Source organism: Pseudonaja textilis, chromosome 2 (genome assembly GCF_049901715.1).
Source record: "Pseudonaja textilis isolate UNSWEBS1 chromosome 2, rPseTex1.2, whole genome shotgun sequence".
In the NCBI taxonomy this organism is placed as follows: Eukaryota; Metazoa; Chordata; class Lepidosauria; order Squamata; family Elapidae; genus Pseudonaja; species Pseudonaja textilis.
Window position 1 is genome coordinate 119,609,168 of NC_141991.1, and position 24,463 is coordinate 119,633,630.

The window sequence follows — 24,463 nt, forward strand, 5'->3', positions numbered from 1 at the left end:
TAAATATCAATTCTAAGAAGTTGCATTGTAGTTATTAATTTTGTGACAAATGCAGAGACTCTGGGAGCATATCAGGAGAAAAAGAGTTATTTGATGGCAGAATCCAGTCAGATAAATTATGCACTCCAGCTGCAACTGAGCCAAAAACATGGCCCGCGTGAATAGAAACCTAAGACATGAAAACCAATGGACGCTGCCGTGATGGAACTGCAGTTTCATCTTCAGCATGCGCCAACTAAAGGTGCCACAACAGATGTGGAAGGGAAGCCTCTGCAACCTGCTTTCCATCACATTTAAGCCAAGCAAAAACTCTGCAGAAAATTGATGGGATCGATTATATCCAAGAATCCATCTGCTCACTTCCACATTTCTCCAAAAAAATAAAAAAAAATAAAAAAATAAATGATGGCACATTTCAGGGACCTTAAAATCAGGATTTTAATAGGTGTTTCTAACACATTATTTCCTTATCAGAATAAGGTCAGAGAACGAAAGATCAATATGGTTGATGCCTCGAAGATGAAAAGGCAGGAAAGAAAACGTGTGTGTGTGTGTATTCATATTTTACAAGAAACCAACCCTATTGCGGCAAGTGGTTTATGGATGGGGCTTTCTCTGCTGCCAGTCGCACTATGTGTGTGATGGTGCTGCAGTTCCAGGAACTCCTGCCCTAGTTCTGCCAGCTACAATTGGCCAACATGCCTGAAGAGCAGCAGGAAGTCATTGGGACTAAATATAACCAAGTTGACTGCTCCAAGATGTAGTTTTAGCCTTCTCTATAGCAAAAAGGAAGCACAAAATATGGATGCTTTGAATCAAGTCAGATCAGTTCACCGCCATGGACATGAGATATTTGTACTGGAAACACAGTGCACTGAGAGATTTCAATATGATTTATTAAAAAGCTATTTTAATTATGAATACATTTTAAATGTAGCAGTAAGATACATTTGGTGCTACCATTTGAAAAGGAAAAGCGCACCGAGAGACCATCATTACACTGGAAGATAGATTTCGTTAGACCCCAGTCCTCAATGCAGTTTTGCAGTCAGAAAAGTTGTTGAAGCATAAAGCACCTTTTGGGTTTTACAGCAGTGACCACTAGGAGACAGCAGATGCAGTTTAAATGCCAAGAAACAATTCTTGGTGCTTTGCACAACTTTTCTGCGTGACAAAATTAAAGGCTTTTCTCTACTCCTCGAAGGGTGTTTTTATTTTCTTTTTAATTGCATGGAAGGCCCTGTTCATTTCTAAAGAAAGATATGTGGGTCTCATTTGAAACATGATTTTGGCGACATTCTTCAGGATGTTTCTTTGCCTCTGTGTGCAATGCATGTGCACACACAGGAAGAGGTGTTTTTTTTAAAAAAAAAAAGTTTTCATCATTCAACATTTGTGTCTTGCTCAAAGTCCATTTCTTCCTTTCCCCCAATGTGCACACTTATGCACACTTTTGTCTTATTACAATTGCTTGGGTGCATATTTGCATAAACCTAACAACTTGGCCATCCATGCAAGAGCACAAACATTTAGGGCCAACCACACCGATGGATCATCTGGGTTATCTGGCTGTGATCTGTGGATTAGTCTAAGAGGGAAAAGGACGAAGATCTGGGCCAATGTAGAGGGAATCTGGATGGGAGATTGAAGGACACTAAACTTACGCGTGGGTGGTTCTTTAGACAAAGGGTCTTTTAAATTAAGCTAATTTGCCAGTTATGTAATTATGTTCCCCCAAAATTGAGCAGAAACTTGTACAGATTTCCATGAATGGCACCTCCCAAGCTACAACTTACTACCTAAGGCTCAACCAACCAACCAGCACCTGTCCTCCAGAGCTAGTTGGTAGCTCCCTCCTGTGGCAATTTCTCTACTTCCACTTCTGTACTGAGACACTAAGCAGTATCAATACTGGCCTGGAAGGTTGTGGGTCACGACAAAATTTGTGTCAGCTTTTCTCTAATGGTTTGAGTGTACAAGGCTGAGATTCATATTCTCAAGGTCTTCCATTCCCAATTCTGTGCTTGGCTCTGTATAAGTTGTATGTAAAATATTGCTTCTGTATAGGTTCTATACATCATCAACCACAATGTCTTTTTTGTTAGCCTCATACAGTACAAGATATCTTTACAAGTAGTAAAGTTAATTGTGGAGGTTCACATCTTTTGGAACCTGCGTAAGCCCCAAATTATTACTTTACAGCTTACTGGTTGCTTAAACTTTGCCAGAGAGCTATAAGGTTTTAAATGATTTGAAGTTTTAATTCTCAAATAGTTCTTTTATGGCAACTTCATACAGATCAATGACTTGGGCAAAATAAACATTATTCTTTCATGCTGTTTTAACCATTGCTTGCTCTTGACTTTTTCTGAAGTAGGAGCCCATCCATCATGGCTTAATACAAAATGTACAGTCAAACCTCCATGGGGTGTTCAACAAATATAATATTTCTACTTTAAGAGAAATGAGTAAATCTGGTCTGCATAAAGGCTCTAACCCGGAAGATTCTGCACATGTTGACTTAAGGGTTCATTATTAGTATTGGAGGTTGTGATTAGTGTGAATTTGACTAATGCAATATTTGATTTAGTGAGAATCGTATGTTGATACCAAGCTGTATTTAACGTGCCCTAAAATTCAGTTAATACAAGGCTAGCAAGTGTGCAAATTGCAATAGCTTGCAGTTTAACATCATCCTCTAGAGATAAGCAGTCCAGGCTGGGTCAGATAAGGGAGAAACAATAGCAAGAGATAAGCCTTATTTGACCAACATGACAGAAGCAACAACAGAGCTAATTACAGATGGGAGGCAGTTGAAAGTGCACAAGTACACAAGTATCACAAGTGCAAGGGCTAAATTGATTAATGATATATAAAGGCAGAGATCTCTGTAATGGTAGCTTAATACTCTGATGATGTCAGCAGAGGCTGATGAAAGCTTAGTAAGTACAATAAATGTAATTTTTAGAAATATACATATATATAAATATAATATAATATATATATATATATAAATATAAATAAATATTTATTTATTTGTTATGTTTTGCGGTTATTTATATGTATGGTATTAAGGTTTGTTCAGGTATTTTCCCATGTCTTAATATTTGTGCTTTTATTATATTATATTATTTTTATTATTATATGCCGAAATGTTGCTATAATAAAAGCATAAATATTAAGATGTGGGAAAATACCCATAGATAGATAGATAGATAGATAGATAGATAGATAGATAGATAGATAGATAGATAGATAGATAGATAGATAGATAGACAGACAGATAGATAGGATGATGATGGCAGATGAGATTCTGCCGAAACGTTGCTACAAATTTCATTTATATTACCTATTTTTGCCAAGCTGGAGCCAATTACCACATTTTTCACAGAAATATCACTTTGAACAGTGAATTCGAATATAATGCAACCATTTTGTGGGATTCATCACCTAGGTTTAACCTTAGATAAGAATGTCTCTGGGCACTCAACAGTGGCAGGCTGCAAGGAAGAAAAGAGCAGGGAGATTTTGGGAAGGGAAAAAACATTGCTTTAAAAACATGTAAATAGATGTCTGTTAATATACTCTGTGGTGTTGCATCGGAGTGTCTCTCAGTATGAGCAAATATTATGTGATTGTATCTTGGACTAGAAATAGCGCCTTCCTCCATAAATATGGATAGTAAAGTAGTAAAGTTAATATAGTGTAAAGAAGGGTAAATAAGTATCTGTAGAAAAGCTGAATAAAATAAAAACAGACTATTCAGATTTGCATGAGGTAATAAACAAAGGGCCTATTTGAACAGGATGAGCAGGAGTACTTCCATCAGTATAAATGGGATATGAGGCAAGTCTAATATTCTCTTCCAATCTGCATATACTAATTTTTTCTTCCTAATTCAATGTCACTTGGATCAATGTGCAAAGTAACTTTACTCCAGCATTGTGCCAGACAACTTTCCTTCTCCCCAAGGTCTCCAATGCTGACACACTTCTTTATGCATTCGCTATTAGGATTAAAACAGTTAACACAAATTGTAACCAATTCACATTTTATTTAATTAAAATATTTCCAGGGTCTTCAAGATCAGGAGCGTGTAGCGGGCACAAATGCTTGAGCTGCAAATCTACAGGGAGAATAGATTTCTTCAGCAAATATTGCAATTCCATATACTGAAGAATGTTATCAAGCCACACTGGGGCTCCTGCAAGCTTAGGATGCAATAAACTTAGTTTGGCTGATGCACTGACATTGATCATCTCCTTAGAGATGATCCTTAGATGGGCAATCTGCAAATGTGCAAATCCTAGGCACTTCCTTTCTAGCTCCCCTCCCCCCCACAAGCAGCTGAATGATGGAATCATTTCCACTGGAAATAAATAAAAAAGAATGTAGTAAGGATTTAATAGACTTAATGTACTTTGAAACACACACACACATACTGAACAAAACAGGAAAGGGAAGGAAAATGATAAAACTGCTTCCAGCTATGTTTCCACTTTAAAACTTACGGTTCTCATTGGGCAAAACCAAGGGCAATTCTATTTTACAAAACTGTTGCCTACCTCTGTTGAAAATTCCGGTTCTTGCTTTTTAACCTAAGTTGGCTTGGATCAGTATTGTTCCCAAATGAATTCCCCAAACACCGTATATACTTGTATATAAACCCATCCACAAATAAGCCAACCCTCTTTTTTAAAAAAAACAAGAATTAAAAATATGCCAGCTGTGGATCAGCCAACTCTGGACATTTTCATATATTTTAATTCTCAGGGTTGGCTTATCCATGGGTAACTTACAGATTATCAATTTTTCATGGCATTTGGCGAAAAATTTGAAGACCACAGATGGAGTTATATGGGATACCGTATATGGGATATAGGGGTACTTTAAAAAGCATTGTTACCGTGCATCCTTGCTGATAAGCCCATCTGTGGATGCACCAAACCGAATTTTTGAGTGTATTTTGGCACCTAAATGGAGTATACATTCTCAGACCTATGGCCTTTTATTCCTCTTTGCCCTGTGATGTTCTAAAATGTTCTTTACCTCTAATTTTGAAGTTTTATAACTCAGGGCCACTTTTCACAAGTTCTGAAAAGAGGTTTATTAACAGCCTTTCAAGACTGCCTCAGCCCCAAAGGACACTGGATAACAAATCTACTAAAATTAAAATGGCATGAAGATTATCCTGGGAATCCTTGCACGCTTTCGCACTGTCACCCCCAACAAGTACTGAGGACTAGGCTTCAGGCTGAATAGACCCATAAGCATTTCAAGAGCTGCTGAGGTTGGGATCCCCTGCAGGAATTCCCCCAGGCCTGCAGTGCATGGTGTGGGCCTTTTAATAAATGTCCTTTCACAGGAGGAAAAAAATAAATAAATAGAAGCTATAGAGAACTGCCATCTGCTGGGATACTCACTCAGTGGACTTTTGAACCACTACTTTTTCCACTTTACTTAAATTTTATAGAGAAAAATGTATGTCCTGTTTTGTTAGAAAATAGACCTAAAATCATTGAGAGTACATTGATTGGAATGGATTTTAGATGCACCCTCGGATACTGTCAAGGTTTATAAGAGTGATGGCTAACCTTTTCGGCCCAAAGCATGTGCACCCCCAAAATGCAATATACACGTGTCCCCCCCGTGGATGTGCCACAGAGAGCCGAAGATCAGGAGGCTGGCAGGAGGCACACATTCACGGCAGAGTTGAGCTGGGGCAATGGCTCGCATGCCCACATGTGCCATAGGTTCACCATCATGGGTTTATAACATGAACTGCTAATAACTTCTGAACATGGATGTCATCTCGTAAAGCATTGCTGGCCTGCTCCCGAGTTGCCACACACACAATAGTGGTGGTATGTTACTGGTTCGGCCCAGTTTGGCTAAACAGGTGGTAAAAAAGCCTCCGACAATCAGCTGAGAGGAGGAAAAAAAGCCTGACCATCAGCTAAGAGGAAAAAGAAGAGAGAAGCGCAGAATCGCCCCTCCCATCCTCCCCTGCACTTTTCTCTTCTTTATCCTCTCTGCTGATTGGCGCTGCAGGCCTCAGCTGGTGTGGAGAAAGCTGCGCACGCGATCACCGAACCAGTAGTGGAACAGGTAGGATCCCACTGCTGTCATACACACATGTGTGTACACACAGACAGACACACACCTGAGAATTCAGAGCTATAAATATATGTTGACAAATTGTCTTCAAAAACCATCTAATTTTTAAGCTTCAAGTCACAGTAACCAAATTTTCAATTTTGTATTTTTGAATTTACAAGACTGGATACTTCCTGCAAAATGAATCCTTCATATAAAAGAAATCCACTTATTATTCTAACTAGTGGTTCAGTTGTAATGTGAATCAACATTGTTCACATATCAGCTCTTTTCTTTATATAGTACCAACTTTAAGAGTTACATTTTTAAACTTTGCTAATGTATTCCAAACTTCTCTGTGATGTATGACATGCTCCTAAAGTAAATTTGTTCCCATAATGATAAAGTAATTGTGAAATGAAATAATGAAGAAAACCTTGAGGCGGAAAAAAGGGTTTTTATAAAAATTATATAATTTGAATAATAAGAATCAGAGATGTAAATATAGAATAGTCCCAACGTCTTCTTAATAACCAGGATAATCAGATATTACAATAACTGACTACATATATGCCTTTTATTATGGTAATGGTATAATCCAGGGGTCTCCAACCTTGGCAATTTTAAGACTTGTGGACTTCAACTCCCAGAATTCCTCAGCCAGCTGGTGAGGAATTCTGGGAGGTGAAGTCCACAAGTCTTAAAATTGCCAAGGTTGGAGACCTCTGGATAATCCACTAATCTGAAAAACAAAGGTGCATCATGGCTCAAGTCAGACGGAATATTGTGATCTGCTCTTAAAAGTAAAATGTCTCCAATATTAGCATAACAAACTAGCAGTCTGAACACAGACTATGCACATTTTTCTATGACCCAATACAAATGTGGACCAAATTTGCAAAAATGTGGAGCTTTTGTGTACATTTTTTTTGAAATTGCTAACACTAAAATACTGAGTGAAAACTCATAAAGTACCTTACTGCAGATCCACATATATGCTTTAACGTGTTATACTCCACAACCTATTAATTCCATATTAACTCTTGAGAAAAGTTATGATATAGATTAAATAGACTGAAGACTGTACCTTCTTCCTGATTTCACTAACTCACAGGTGAAAATAATTGACCATTTATTTAGATTCAGTCCAGGTGAAGGGAACAATGAGACTTAAGTGTGTGGATTTGAACTCTGTGATTTCAGAGTGCTAAATTGAAAGTGAATGTATTTGAGCGATAAGCAACCAATTACTATATCTTTCTATGTGTTCCTGTTTATTCTTCACTAGGTCAATTGTCCTTAACGTTTTATCAGTGATAATCAGGGTAGGACATAGAATCCACAGAAATAACTTCAGATATTTATGTGGGACTAATTAAATCCTGGTTTATGTCAACTGAGGACAGAATGATCTGACTAACTTCATGCTAACATCCTGAATGTGTCCTCGGGGTACTAAATAAAATTGAGCAGAATCTTCTGCTTTCATTTTGTTTGATTTTGTAACAGCTTTATTTAGCTTCACCCATTTCTGAGCCCAGCAGCCATTAAAATATTGCAGCACATTAAGTTAGTATGCATATCTTTTATAGAAAGTTCCTTATCCGAAATCAATAAGAAAAAAGTGACACAGATTTTAGTCAAACCTAGATGTCACCATCACAACGTATAAAATCCAACAGGTATGAAGGGACTGAAACTAAAGCAAATATTAGATTTGATACAGCAGCAAATACAGTAGCTCGACAAAGCAAAAACAAATGTCCCTGTAAATGAAGCCCAGTTTTCAAACAGTCAAGGGAAGAAACTTTAAAACTATCATAGTTTTGAAAATATCACTTATAGTGGGAAATTAAAATAAATAGTTGATAAAAATTAATTGTCCCTGATCAAAGAGATCTTTTCAAGTGTAAAGAAGGGCATGCCTCCATTGAAGTTAAAAAAGATTTCTTTCAAAAGTATGAACAGTGTACAAGACCAAAATCGTAAAGGTAAAGGTTGCCCTAATTCTTCCCCCAAATTTTGTAACATATTGCTGTACAGTCTTTTATAGATTTTTCTTTCAATATATAGTGGCAAAAGGCCTTGACAGAAGGTACAAGAATATAAATAACCACGTCATTCACACTGCTTCCCCAAACCTTCCCCACAATTCTTCTTCCCCAAGGCTGGGATTAATTTGGATACAGCTTTGGCAAACATAAAAATCTCCTTTAATGAAGTTCCTCAAACAAAACAGTTAGCAAAATATTTGAATATTTGTGGATAATATCACATTTAAGGTAAACATCAAATCATGTACCAAAATCTTTTGATGGAAAAAAGAAGGAAAATTCTTAAAGTGGCACAATTGTCATACCACTGGAAAAATCAGAAGGGAAGAAACTAAATTACAAACATTTAACGTGCATGGTTGGGAGGGGGATTCAATTATTTTTCCTAAATTCACTCAATTTGATTTTTTAAAAATAGTTATTCAACTACCAAGCACCCAATATAGCAATTTTTGTCATTTCATGATTTCTGTTTAAAAACCTATTAAATTAATCCCTCCAACAAGCTGAATGAATAGCTTGTCAAAAAAAACAAAAACATGAATTTTTCATCTTTAGGTTGACCACTAATTTATGCTTAATTGCAAAAGAGTAGTATCTGGGTCTGCAGCAAAGGCCTTTACTTCATCCTAAAAAGGAAATTACTATAACCACATCATATAGATTCTAAAACTATAAAAGTCTTAGAATGCAGCATCCCTTCACAGAAATCTGATAAAACTGAATGTAAATATAAGATGCTGCATATTTATTTAAAAAAAAAATAAACAATTTAAGCAGACATAACATACATTTGTACATTAACTGGCCATTTCTGGTACAGAAACCCAGCACAGTATGCTAAATGTTATTGAATAAATGTAAAATGCTACTTACATTTTTAAATACAATTTAGACAACTTTTTTTTAAATGTTTATATATTTTTTTTAAAGTTGCACAGTTAACTTTTCAGCTGCTAGCTTTAATGCAACACATAGATAAAGTTACATAATTTTTAAACGTTTTTTTTTTCTAGGGATTTTTTTTCTCAAACTTCTGACCCACATCAAAAAAGAAAGTAAAATAGTGGAATATAATTTAAAAAGAATTAGCTTCAAGTCTAGCAGCAAAGCCATTAAACCAAAATATATTTACTAATATAAACAGAGAGAAACGATGGTGCCTGCAGGTGCAGCTCCAGCTATCTTAAATCTACTCACAGAAATAAAAATTAAAATGTCTCTACAAAAATAGTCTGATTATTTAAAATAGGAGTAGAAGCCATTGCTACCTGATGAACTACCTAGGCTAAGTTCCTGAAACAGAGACAAGGGGTCACTATTCTTTTTTGCCTGCTCAGGAGGGGGTCTGGGCTTGGGAGGAGCCCTCAGAGCACTTGCGTAGGACATGGCAGGTTTGTTCAACCCAGCACTGGGCTGGCTGTTGCTGTTGGATTCCACAATCTGCTTGTTGGGCATGAGGGGTGGGAACTGGCCCAGATGCTGGAGTACATTGTAGTTAAAAGAACTGGACAACGGGATGTTTTCAACCTTCATCTGCTCCTCAGGGGATTTGATAGCCTTCGGAGGAACTAGAAAGAAAAGAACATGAACATCATCACCATCCCCACAACCACCATCACTATTTTAACTTAATAAGGATCACAAACAGATTGGAAAGCTACTTCTCAGTTTCCTTTCCCAAAGATATGCAAAGAGCATTAATTAGAAGCTAAACAGAATCTGCAGGAATTTGTCAAATGCTTCCAGTCCCGTAAGACATTTTAATTTGAAAGGATTCGGGCGATCTTTACAAAACCTGTTGAAATTGTTCTTCAGTCGGTTTTATAAAGCTAGCCAAAATAGTTTGAGAATACATTGCCCTTTAAGGCCAAGACTGAATACACATCATTGGTGTACTTTAACCCTGCACAATCAGATCGAGTAAATGAGCAAACAAGGATACACAGCATACCCACCTTGAGATTTTGTGACTTCAACTCCCAGAATTCCTGAGTCAGCATCATGATTAAAGGGGCCACAGATGCCCACCCCTGGTTTAAAGGGACAAGACAGCGACACTCACTCACCTAACTGTTCTCTTGGTGGGATTGCTCTATTGGATCCATTGCATGGAATGTTCTGATAGGGGGCTGATGAAGAAGAGTTGACCCACCATTCGGGGGGAGAATAATTGAAAGAGGATGGGTTACTCTGGTCCTGAAGCTCTTGACACTGTCCAACATTATCTGGAGGAGTATTTAAACCTTCAGAACAAGCCTGGGTTGAACTAGATGACATTCTTCTTTGGTACAATGGCCTGCCAGGTCCTCTTGGTTCATACTGCATAAAAGAAGACAATCACTTGCAGACATGTTTCTATTAAATGTCCCAGCTGAGTATCAATATGCATATTCTGAAATTGCCCTCAAAATAAACATGCATATTTTACTTGGTGTGATTTTATTCACTAACACAAAGACATCCTATTCTTCACATTCACCATCCTGTTATGAGAACAGGGATATAAACAAACACTGCACTCAAAACTCTCTCATTCTTATATATATGTGTAACAGGATTATATCACTTTTTAAAGTAATTTCCGATCCAGCCTTCTTTCAGAACAGTTAATTGTATTACATGGGACTACTGACTTTTTTTTATAAGTCCCTTTTGATTCCTAATTTTTCACTTTGAACTTGTAGTTATTGTAATATTGATTATTATATCTAAGCTTGTCTTCTACAGAATTTCTTCTGCATGGCAATTATATGAAGTATTGGCCAGTTGTAATTTGTCCTTCTCTGATACAACTGATTCATTATATTGGTTTAATTCATCCCCAGGAAATAATTGTTAGGTTGTCCATAATACAGGCTGTATAAACCTGTTTTGTGATATTTGTTATGTTTACACCAAGCCTTTCTCTTCTTTTCTTTTTGAACTATTGCTCTGTTATACCAGAGATAAAGCAAACAGGATAAAGAAAAGAAAGGAAAGGAGAAGCAAGTTTGAGGAGAATTTATTTGGATTCAGAAACTGCAGATGTAATCTAAAGTCACAAAAAGCTCTCTGGTGTGCTTAGAACCATGATATCATATGCAAATGTTATTTTTAACTTTAGGTGCTTGTAGATTACCCTGAATATTTTAATGGTTTACAGGTCAATGCTTAATGAATACAACCAGGGATTAAGAAACACCATCATTATGCAAGCTTTACTTAAAAGAGCAACTACTCATAATTCATTATTTTAAGATTACTGCAAAGAAACTGCAAAGAAATTGAATACAATATAACACAAAAACCCAGATCTATATTACTTGTTAAAGAAGCAGCTCAATTGATGCTATTTTTTTTCTTTACAGATGAGGTAAGAAATGAGAACACATAGATGTTTATTACTATTTAGAAAGACAAATAAGTACGGTTCTTCATTTTATTAATCATTTTTTCAAAATACTGGTGGATATCTCATTGGCAAAATATACTACTAACAGAATGGTGCTGGTATAGATGGAACCACCAACAAACAAGAGACTGATTTGAATAAATAGGCATTTTGGTACTTTATAGTGAATTAGAATTTCTCCTATTATTTAACAATAGTAGTAACAAAACAATCCCCCATCATTATCACCAAATTACATGACTGAAAGGAAGTGTGGTATACGCAGGATTGTGGTGTGAGCATGGAACTTCACTCACTTGCTGGGTTTAGAATTCCAAAATTTAAAGTACTTTTGTACCAGGCTTAAATTAGTAGATTCAAGATTCAAGGGGGAAAATATTACAGTATTTTAGGAAACAGCCAATAGTTCTAATATGTAGCCCTGCTTCTAATATAGAAAGTTTATCCCGAGTACATTTCTCAGCATTCTGTCTTATTCATTAAGCACCAAGTATCTGTTCCTGCAGCCTATTCAAGCACTGGTGATACTAAAATTAGAATAAGCTTATTATGAGTATTTTCACTGGATCCATTTGGAAAGCAAGTATCTTATTTATTTTTATCCCCCCTTTTTTAAAGCAAATGACTCAAGGTGGCAAACATGCTTAATATATCCTCCTTTCTCCTATTTTCTTCAGAAAAACAACCCTCCGAGGTGGGTTGGACTGAGAGAGCAAGACTGAGCCAAAGTCACCCAGATGAATTTCATGCCTAATATATAGTGGTGTTAGGGTTTAGAATTTAGTGACCTAAATCTAGTGAAACAGATTTTTCTGATATTTTGTGGGAAATTGAGGCTAGTCTTCTCAGAGACAAAGAGACCACAAGCACCTAAGCAGGGACTGACTGAGCTCCTGCCTATATAACCAAGAATGTCGTCTTCTGATTGGTACAAGTTAGTGAGGTCTGGTCTCTGATTGGTTCTTTGTTTGTGTCCAATCTGATTGGTAATGTTGGTTCTTGGCTGAACCACTCATAATATAGCAGTTGCTTGCTATTTAGGCTGTCCAGTACTTCCTCTCCTGGGACTGTAAAGTTTGTCTTTGTCGCAGAAGTTCAGGAAACTGCTTTGACACGACTTGCTTTTCTAATTTCACACCACTGTATGGGTTCCAGTTCACTAATTTCCCATTTTAAACCAAATTCCCATGTTAAACACAGTTGGAACTGTTTTAAAACTATCTTACTTTCTCTATTTCTCTCTAGAGGATTTGGCTTATCTCAGCATGATAGAGTTCAGACTTCCCAGACTAAAGTCTTGCCCAACCAACAGATTTCCATTTATAAAATTACTTTCTTTGTCTCCGTGCCCCTCCTTTTACAAGTCCCTTGCATACGAGTCCTGGTGTAGAGAAGACCCAACCTGACAACTTAAAAATGTACAGCAAAAGCAGGATTCTAATTTCTAAAAAAATTATTTCTATTTAAATGCCAAGCCTTGTCTAATTCCCCCCAAGAACAGTAACCGATCTAATAGCATGTTGACAGAATATTTAGATAATCCCAAATAAAGATGGCCATTTCTCTTCCTGATTAGCCTTAGTTTTCACATGGTTTCCCTTGTATGAAAAAGGCCCCTTCCATCTACCAATTACTGTCAACTTCAGAAGGGGCACATATGCCCTCAAGTCAGTGAAAATGCAACCTAGCTGTGCCTGGTTGATACCAGCAACCCTGAAACAGGAAGTCAGTATATATGCTACCCAGGAACAGAAAGCCCATCCATCTTGACTGGTTAACAGAAAGCCCATCTATCTTGGCTGGTAAGGGTCTATTTCTACGCTGGCCCAGAGTTTCAATGAGGAGTTGATAAATGAGAAAGCAAGGAAGCTAACCTTGAGATAATAACAGCAGTGAATCTGCCAGGTTCATGGTTGAACAGAAAAATCAAAGAGGTTTGCTGATAGAAGGGCAAACTTCTTAATCAAAAGAATGTGTTATTTTTAATTCTTTCCTATCTTTCAGTTCATGGCAACTGTCTCCCTTGTAAATACTATTAAAAGCCTTCGGAAGGAACTATCCAAATACAAGGAAATGGTACAGTAAAAAAAATGCAGAAATATAAACTTTCTTCGTTATATTATGTTAGTTTTTATTCTTGCTATTGTACCTTTAAAAAGAAGCACTGCTTGAAAGCACTCTTGGATTTCAGAATAAAAGAGAAAGCTACGTTTTCTTCCCTTTTATTTCTCTACCCTTGAATTTCCCTCCCTGTTTTTACACTGTTAATCAAATGCATCCCCACTGGATGCGTTTCTCCTGCTACTGAAAAGAATCTCCGAGATTGTGTTTAAATACGATTGTCCTTTAAGCTGACCACAAGTGTACCCTATTTGAAATCGTGTACATCTGTCAAGGCTTTTATCAATTCATAAGTAGCTTGCATCTTTATATCTGAATTACTGAATTACTGTTAATAGATCTCCCAACCAATAAAGCTCATTGAGATGCTCCCTCTTGCTACTGTTGCTTTAACTTCATTTCCTTTGTTTACACAGGCCCACTATGATTAAAACATACCTGTGGACAAAAAAGTGCATTCAAAGCTTGTATTAAAATACTGCAAAGCAGTAAGGACACAGCATGGTAAACAGCGCCAAGCATCTGCTAATTCTGGAATTTTAAAAATAAAAGTCCCATTTTCTTTTTCCCTGCCAGCAAATACTTAACAGAATAGATGTTTTCAGAATGGAAGGCAAATAGGTTTGGATCACTTTCACTCCCATCCAAATATGTTTAGATTATTCTCTTCAGCTCACTCTCAGTCCTGGATATAGAACTGAGGCCATTGATCATTCTTATAGATGACATGTTCTTGGGCCAAACTGGGGGAATGTAACTCTCTTGGTCCTTCTTGATGTCTTACTTGTCTTCAACACCAATTAATTAGAACTATTAATCAGTGGAACAACTTGCCTCCAGAAGTTGTGAATGTTCCAACACTGGATGTTTTTAAGAGGAGATCGGACAACCATTTGTCTGAAATGGTATAGGGTTTCCTGCCTAAGCAGGGAGTTGGACTAGAAAACCTCCAAGGTCCCTTCCAACTCTGTTATCCTATTCTATTCCATCTATCATGGTACCTTCAGGGGCTGGAAACAAGAGGCTTCTAATGATATCTATCTGTGCTGGGAAAGAGCCTGCTAAGCTGGAAGGGGGGGTCAAGCTTATGCCACTTGCAGCTGCGCAATGACTCCAAGTTAGGCCCTTGCTTGATCCCTCCTTCCAGCCTAGCTGGCACTTTATCAACAATCTGCTTTTTCTTAGCTATCTCCTTTCTTTTGTTTTGATTTTAATATATTTTAAAATAACCCCCCCTCCCCCACCCCAAAAAAAAGAAAAAAAGAAAAATGGTCTTCTATCACCAATGTCTGTGCTACACTAAAGACATGGCTTCCAGAAGGAGAAATAACTACTGGTTCTTTGATATAAGATGGATTATTATAGCTGTGTTATTGAATGAAACAAAATAGCACAGCAAATGTGTTAAGAGTTAACAGGTACTGTATTATAAAATTGGTATTGGGACAAATATTCAGATTAGTTAAGCCATGCTATTTTCTAATATTTATAGTTCTATAGTGGAATATGAATAAAAGCTAATTAAGTCTATTCTTTCCTCAGTTACCATTTAAATAATACATTTATTTGAAACCTTTCATCTTTATGGTCTAGATGAAAACAACAAAGCTTTAAAAAGTGACCTTTCAAGTGATTCTGCTAAAAAAAAAAACCCAAAGAATTTTGAATTTTAAAAGAAATGAAAAAAAAGAAACCGTAAAAGATCTGTAACATTTCCATTACTATTTTCAGACTCCCATTAAACATAAATCAAAGATTTTACTGCATGTTTATTCCAATGTCTGTCAAATAATAATTCCTGGTCTCCGGCTGTGTTTTTGAAAAACATAAAATTAGTAGGGTTTACAGTAATTGTTTTGCACTTTTCACTACCAACTTTTCTTTTACTACTACCAGTTTACTACCAACTTTTCTTTCCTATTTTTGGCAAATGCTAGATATCCCATTGAGGGGTGAAAAAAACAGAGATCTAAGGTTTATATATAAGCAAGTATAATTCAGTTTTGACTTCTAGTGCCTATGTGGACAAGTTTTGTCCCCACAGTTTTCTTGGACATAGTTTCAGAATTGTTTTGTCAGTGTCTTCTAAGATTGAGAAGGAGTGACTAGCCCTAAGTCACCCAGTTGGCTTTAATACCTCAGAAGGGGAGCTAGAACTTACAAACTCCCAGTTTCAACTGCTTTAACTTATAATATCAAACTGGCTCCCTTGAAAAAACTGGACACCCAATTTATCATTCAGAAGCATATCCAAAATCACCACCTTAAAAAGAAATAGAATTAGATTGCTAAAGTTGGATTTTCAGTACCTCAAAATTAACTGGGTCCATCTGGTAAATGGCATAAAAAGCAGTAACACCTGATACTCAATCAGCTCTAGTGAAGCAACAGCAACAACAACAACGACATATGGAACCTTGCGCAAAGTCACTACCAGAATGACCAGTCCTATTTTCCCAGCTTTTAAATGCTATCATTAAGCAGAACTCCTCATTATAGGTAGTCCTCGACTTATGACCACAATTGAGCCCAAAATTTTCATTGCTAAACAAGACATTTGTTAAGTGAATTTTGCACCATTTTACAACCTTTTTCCCCACAGTTGTTAAGTGACTCATCGCTGCTGTTAAGTTAGTAACATGGTTGTTAAGTAAGTCTGGTTTCCCCACTGACTTTGCCTTGTCAGCAGGTCGCAAAAGATGACCCCAGGACACTACAACCCTCATAACTACATGCCAGTTGCCAAGGGTCTGAATTTTGATCATGTGACTGCAACTGTAACCGTCATAAGAAAATGATGATGTTACTTTTTTCAGTGCCTCATAACTTCGAACAGTCACTAAATGAATATCAAGGACTACCTATATAGGTCAAAATAAATATAAAGGTTTTTCCAAGTGAAGCTCAACTCCTCCTGACTCTGTGGACACTTCTTTGCATTTATTTTTTTTGGCAACGCTACAAAAATGATTTGCCACTGCTTTGTTTTGAAATCTTGTAACTTCCCAGTTTAGGATATTGCCTTGGGATGTCCTGGTGGTGCCCATCCAAGTATCAAACAGGTCCAACCCACTTTAGCATCCGTCCCCCCCCCAACACAATTAAATTTAACATGGTGCCAGGGCAAAAGACACAAGCATACAAACCCCATAGGCTACCTACCTCTTCTAAGCTATGCAGAGAAGAAGCAGATACTGCTCGTGAAGTAAGGGGGTGAAATGGTTCCTGACCAACTGGGTGCTGATGATTTTGTATTTGTATAAAAGGGTTCGGTTGTGATCTATGAGGCAATGGAGGTATACCATAATGAAAGCCTTGCCCCATGAGATGACTCTGGTGTAAATTAGCATAGGTCCATGATCCATCTGGCTGCAGGTATTTCAAGGAAGGTGGGGTCAGGTGTTCAGATGGCACTGAGAAAGGGGGATTGTACATTTGAGGCAAATGCTGCTGAAATGCTGGATTGTTAGAGATTTCAAGGTCTCTACTCTCAGAGAAATTAGGAAAGTGGCCACTGTGGTTTGAGTTGCATGTAGGAGAGAGGAGTGCTGGTGGACTTCTGGGCTGCACTTGTCTATATTGCAAAAGTCTTGATTGAGGTGGCGGCATTTCAACGAGGTCCCTATTTTCAGTTTGATCACGATGGGAGAGCTCTCGAAGCAAATCCTGGAATCTGGATTAATGAGATAATGATTGCTCAAGTGAGATAAAACACCCTCCAATTAACAAGTAATATTACAAGAAGGACAACACACATTATTTTAAAGTGCAATTATCCAGGCTGGGCATAAACTTCAGCGAAAGTAGATATCGTCAGAGTAAAATTATCAATGGTTTTTTTAAATTATAAATGTCAAGATATGTGTGTGTGGTGTGTGTGTGTACTCATTAAAAAATATTAGCATCTATAACTATAGTAAATGGTCAACCAGAAATGTAAGCACCAAAAAAACCCACAAATCAACAGATAGAGAAACCTGGATTTAACACTCGAAATGGGATATTAGTCCTAAATACCCATTAAATCACAAAATGTCATTTGTGGCTATTTACTTCATTTGTGTAGTGAGGGCATTTTGCCAATAACATAAATTGATGTGAACAGTTAACATTAACATAAATTTAACTCCCTTACCCAGACTTATTTGGGAAGGGGAATCCAGGGAGAAGTCTGATCTGCTGAATCCACTAAATGAGGCTCCATTAGATCAAAGTTTTCACTCTACATGTGAGATATATACATGCTGGCAACCCCACCTCCCAACCCCCAGCATTTTAAGGGAAGTAAAAATATTCCATTGCTGTATAGTTGTGTAATTTCTACCAAATGATAATTACCTTGAATATGTTGCCTCTGTTTCGTCTTCAATATTGTTGGCAAGTTTCCAGTTTGCCCTGACTGGCTGTTGATGCAGTCCCATGGACTGCTGAGAAAGGTGGGATAAGTGAGGGTGATGATGTTGAGAATAAGAAATATTGCCCTGACTGAGATAGGCGTTATGCTCGTTCCATTGCTGTAGTCTTGCTTGCTGTTGCCTTAAGGTTTCCAAAGCTAAATTTCCATGAATACGATCTGTAAAAAGTGGGGAGGGGAGAGGGGAGGAGAGAATAATTACCCATCTTCTATATTTAAGAGCTTTGTGCTTAAAAACTGCATTTTTTTACATATGCACATGCCTAGAGAGACTATCAAACATTAGCATTCCTTGCTAAAATTGTGCTATCCACCCAAAAAATGTTTCAGCAACTACAGTAGGATCCATATATCTAAATGAAAACTGTCAGATTCATAAATAAAAGGAAAGGAACACACTATTATTGCCCCGTTTTTTTAAAATCCTGAAATTAATGTTAGTCTTGAAGAGGTCCTTTTCCTCAAATCCTCCTGCTGTGTATCAGCTTTGGTGGCTTGATTATTATTCCTTATTACATCGAAGGAAGATTAGCTGCAATGATTTTATCTTTGTTTAAGATCCTGGTTAGTAAGCTGATATTAGATTGCAGCTCCATTTTAAGACATAATAAGGAAATAATGTAGCCAAAATCAAGCCACTAAAGCTTGCATAAGAAGGTGCAAATAGGGTTAGGAGTAGGAACACAACGCCTTTTACTTTTACTGTAACTTTTATTTTTAACTTGTAACTTTTAACTTTTACTGTAATTTAGGTAACCAAGATCATCACACCCAAAATAGCACATAGTCTGAGAATAGGATAATTAAGGAAGAATGCTTGCAGAAGTTACATGGTTGAAGGTTGTGGACTAAATGACCTTCAGAATTCTGTGAACAATAAAAAATAAACCAGTGATTTTTGTTCAATCAGCAAAACATAAACTGAAAGAATTTCAATACTATAAAATGGCTGTAAAATAACAAACATACAATATGCCAAAACCGACTCTTTGCATTACACACCTCCTCTTCATCTAAGCAGACTGCCCCAATTTAAACCCCTAGACTGTAGCCATGGTTACCTACCTAATGGTTCTCCCACAGACACTCCTGGAGGATTCTCTTCAATGAAGTGGTTCAAATGGGATGGCATCATGAGGTTAGGCTGCGCAATGGGTCTCAGGGGGCTACTGACATCTTGCAGCACAGATGGAGGGAGCTGTTCTAAAACTGAACTGTCTGTACCAGGGGAATGAGGTCTATGTGGAACTGGAGTTTTAAAGAAAGACTGGTTGGGGCCAGTTGGAAAGGCAGGAGAGAGCTGTGAAGATGGTGGTTGCGGCTGCTGATTCAAATGATTGTGTTGCTGGACTATCTGGCTCTGCAGAGGAGGCATTTGGTTATGTTGTTCAGACAATTGATTCTGTTGTTGACTTAAGAGGTTCGGTTGCGGTGGCACAGGATATGGATGCCTTGAAATTTGGGCTAAGTGCTGGAAAGGGCGGCTAGGAACAGCGTACTGGGCTTGGGGAGGAGTGAGGTGAATGTTCAGCTGTCTGGGGTTAAGATTATCTTTGCGGTGAAATTTAGAATTAGGATAAGAAGAACTGGAACGCAATTCAGGGCTTCTATTTTGGGGATTTGCTTCTAAGTCAACCTGGAGGAAATTACACAAATTATTTGAGTTAAAAGTCATTAAAGAATACAACAAGATCCCCTCTAAGCAATGAAAGTACACAGCAAATTATTTTTACACCAACTCACGTATGTGATATATAAAGAAGGTGGGAAAAACAAGATCCAGAAAGAAGAAAAACTAGTGTAAACATTTTCTTCTTTAAATATGCTAAACTGAGAACAGTTTACCAATGAATATAAATCTACTGATATAAAATAAGTGTATTTTTAAATTTTACATGTTCTATACAAAATATCATTTTAAAATTATTTTGATTATTACAAGCTACAGAAGCACTAAGTTTGGTGGTCTTATATTTCAAAACTGAATATTAATTCCTCATTACTGAAATCCATTTTAGAAAATATTACAGAAGAAATTAACTACTCACTTCCTCCTAATTACAATAGTAAGTTAGTAAAAAAAAGACAACCATATAAGTCTTTTAGAAATGTTCAATTCTAAAGAAAAACATCAATGTAATGCAAATGCCACTCCTTATTTCACTTTGCTTTGGGTCTTTCCATCACCTATTCACTGATGATTTATTCTCCTATTAACTCCTCCTAATATTCCTCCTTAAAGGGGTGGGTCCTGGGGAGGGGGACAATGACCAGAAGCTAATTTTAAATTTTCATCCAAATGCAAACTAAATTAAATTAAACTGTTGAAATCGATTATCTAATATCTATACCTATGTATTACTCCCACATAATACATAGTTTTCAAGGTGAATAACATAATAACATAAAACTATGGAAATACTTTGCCACAACGATGTACAATACTATGAATCTAAAAGCCCAAACGTGTGTAGACTTCAATCACTAATGAACAGATCAGATTCATTAAACGAAACAGCACTGATAAACCGATGAGTGAAAACTCTCTAGTAACCACATTTTGCTTTGATGATTGTACTCCCTTAAAAAAAAAAATCTCAAAAAGAATATTAAGAGCTATTGAGCTTTTGCTAAAGCATTGTCTATCAAGTTTTATTATGAATAATCTAGAAAGACAGGCTGTATAAAAACAAAACAGAAAAAGCCCCTACTGAATTCAGAAATAAATTCTCACAATTTCCTGAAATGGACTAATTGTAGTATTCGCATTACAGGTTGTCCTCGGGTGAGCCTAACATTTCCACTGCTAAGCGAGATGTTTGTTAACTGAGTTTTCCTCCATTTTAGGACATTTCTTGTCACAGTTGTTAAACGAATCACTGCAGTTGTTATTAATAAAACTGCAACTGTTAAGTGAATCTGGCTTCTGCATTGTGTTTGCTTGTCACAAAGTCTCAAAAGATGATCACATGACTTCGGGGTATTGCAACCATCATAAATATCAGCCAATTGCCAAACATCCAAATTCTGATCAAGGGACAAAATTGGGGATGCTGCAACGGTCATAAAGTGTGAAAAATGATTGTAAGTCAGTTTTTTTTAATGCCATTGTAAATTTGCTCACTAAACAAATGGTTGTAAGTCGAGAGCTACCTGTACTCACTGCAGTTACTAGGAATAGTCTCTTACCTACTATAAGCAACCCAAAATGTTGACCATTGCACCATATTATTTCCCCTAATACTATTGCTTATGTGAGTCTGCACCCATAATTGTATTTTCCCTCTAATATATCTAATCTTCAAAACATTACAAAACAATATAATGGGGCTTCAAGGTTACTGGAAGCAAAATGAAATGGGAGGGATACCCATCAGATATCACCAAGGTAAATGGGAGGAATTGCTGTTATTGCTCTGGGATCCAACTGAAACGAACTTGTTATAATCTGAATGGTGTCTTGACAAATGCATTTTTTTTTTTTTGGTGTTACAATTTGAATTGTATTATGTAGTAACATAGTGATCTTTACTTATTTTATTTAGGTACAGTCATTATTGTTGTGGGCTCAGTTATTCTGCATCTTGATTCCTTTTGAGCTGTCCATATTTTTACAATACCTACATTATCCATGTTTCATTGGCATCACACATGAGAAAAATAATAATAATGTGCATACCTGTTTGGCTTCTAAGGAGTTTTTCTCAGGTGTCCGAATTTTACTGATTTCAGGTCCAGCACCAGGCTCATTTTTGCCTACATAATATAGAAACCTCATATAAAATTCACTTTTAATATTCAACTTAAATTATACCCACCATAATCAGAGTTGAAAGTTATTAAGCCTTACAATCTTACTTTGATGATCACATTAAAAATATTGTTTAAAATTTAAAGCAAAAAACCCAAATATTAGATGGTGAAGGAAAATAAAATATTTTTATGATATTACTTTAATAATTTTTTCACTTAATTTAAATAATTATTTTAGTAATAATATTTTCAGCTTCTACTAATAATTCCACATTGATAATCATCTGAACTACCTTAAAATTACTGTATAAAACAAGAATACCTATGCATGAGATAGCATACAGGTGAAAAAATAGTGCAGGAAACCAATTTAGGGTAACAAGTTAATAAAAAAGTAAAAGAGTAAATGTGAATCTAAAAACACATTTGTCTATCAGCTGTGATCAACAATAAAAGGAACATACAAATTAGAAGCAAGAATTTATTGTTGTTCTCAAATATATCCATATAAATAATATTCACTTTTTACAGTTACCTAGAGCTTTTTAAAGAACAATATTTGCTCAATGGGAGTTTAGTTGTGATCTTTTGGTTACTTATAAACTAAGAAACTATGGGAAAAACCCAGAGAATGAAGCCATGATTTAAAATTGGTTTCTATGCAATAGCTTCCTGGGAAGTCATTAACATGGTTCATCATTCAGTTGTAATATTATAGCTAATTGTGATTAGTGGTATGATCATAAGAAAGGAGTAGAAAATAAGCATTTCATGTCTCAATTTATTACACTGCAATTTGATCAATCAAATACTACTGCTGATTCAAGCCTGCAATGTTCTTTCCTTAGATCAAGTACAGAACATTACTTAACATACTATGAAAGAGATGATCAAATAAATTTAATCTACTTCCTGCTCCTGAACTACCTGACTGAAGATGACCAAAGCAGTTTTGGGTAATTACCAATTACTAATTTATAATCTATTCTTAGATAATCCAAAGGAGTGCAAAGTCATTTGGGTCTTGTTATCTACATAAAACAGGAAAATATAGCTCCAGATTTAAATCTTGAATTTAGGAAGGTAACTAAAAAATCATCAATGATGATCCTAATCTATCATGAAGCAAAGACAGTACAATATGAACTGGATACTTCATTAGATTCACTACTCAGATATTTTCTGACCATCATCTTGAAGTTAAATGTCTTTATTCATTTCCTAGTTATTTCCATAGAAAACTATGGAATGATAAAAGCAGAAACATTCCCCAGCAGATAAAGATAAATTTAAAATGCTGCCAGAATAGAAAGGTATAATTTGTCTGGCTTACTCATAAAAGGGTATTTTAAAACATAACCTCTGAAATAATAAGCAGCTATGAAAATTTCATACAAATGACATTTGTTTCTTACTCTTCAGTCAGCATACATTATGTGATATTGATAATGAATGATGATATATTCAGTCATCTTCAAAATGTCAGACTAAGAGAGAATTATCTTCAGAAATGAATGCATTTGTGCAATATGTTATAGAATATGGAAAAGTTCAGCAGTGAATGAGTATGAAAATAGTTTGCTTTACCTAATTCCGTATTAAAACTTGCAAATTTAAGGTAATTCTTTCAGCCCTCTTTTAAAGAAATAAGAAACTATACAGGTATTTTATGATACTTGACTTATGACCACAATTGAGCCCCAAATTGTTGTTGCTAAGTGAAACATTTGTTAAATGAATTTTGCCCCCATTTTTCAACCTTTCTTGCCACAGCTAAGTGATTCACTGCAGCTGTTAAGTTAGTAACATGGCTGTTAAGTAAATCTGGCTTCCCCATTGATTTAACTTGTCAGAAGATTGCAAAAAATGATCACATGATCCCTGGACACTGCAACCATCATAAACATGAGTCAGTTTCCAAACATCTGAATTTTGATCACATGACCATGAGGATGCTGCAACGGTCATAAGTGTGAAAAAATAGTCATCAGTCACTTTTCAGGGATGTTGTAACTTTGAATGGTGAATAAATGAATCCTTGTAAATAGAGGACTACTAATTTTCAATTGCATACTTGCAAGAACCACAGGCATGGCATGCACATTCTGTGCTTTTCTATCAAAATGTCTATACTGAGACTGAGGTTGAGTAGCTGATCAGATAACTACAACATACCAAAGAAAATATATTATGTAAACACAAATAAACTTCAACAGACCAATTTTGACATGATTATATCCCTTCTGACCAAGACAGTAAGGTAATAAGCTGTAAACCCCTCAGAAATTGCTGTAAAGCACTATGAAGTTATATATAAGCTACTGCTATTGTTAAATACCTTCATATCAAACTGTTGCCCAAAGACTTCAGAATGCCTTTAATAGGAAACTTTAAAAGCTGCTGTTCCTAAACTCAGTCCAGACACTCACCTTGTTTTTCCAAATGACAAATCTCATATAATCATCTGAAAATGTCTCTCATTAGAAGTGCAGTCCTAACTATCTGATGTAGAGATGTAAATTAGAAGTTTGCCCTACATCTTCTCAAAATAGGCACAGGACCTAATATATTATAGTTTTCTAACAGAACAAAGTTAACACAAATATCAAACCATCCAACATTCAGGTTTGT

General features: G+C 36.2%; 1 protein-coding gene across 11 annotated transcripts in view; it reads right to left on the reverse strand.

The window, feature by feature from the left end:
• Nucleotides 1–6,537: 6,537 nt before the first annotated feature.
• The window catches only part of HELZ (helicase with zinc finger), a 120,530-nt gene continuing 102,604 nt past the window's right edge, over nt 6,538–24,463 (reverse strand). For all 11 annotated transcript variants that reach the window (XM_087925070.1, XM_026711122.2, XM_087925067.1 and 8 more), the window contains 6 exons: nt 21,759–21,835; nt 19,145–19,715; nt 18,004–18,238; nt 16,828–17,338; nt 10,220–10,472; nt 6,538–9,721 (listed from right to left, as the gene is read on the reverse strand). In XM_087925070.1, the coding sequence (XP_087781196.1) occupies nt 9,390–9,721; nt 10,220–10,472; nt 16,828–17,338; nt 18,004–18,238; nt 19,145–19,715; nt 21,759–21,835 (1,979 nt within the window). In that variant the 3' untranslated portion in view covers nt 6,538–9,389. The remainder of the gene's footprint in view (nt 9,722–10,219; nt 10,473–16,827; nt 17,339–18,003; nt 18,239–19,144; nt 19,716–21,758; nt 21,836–24,463) is intronic.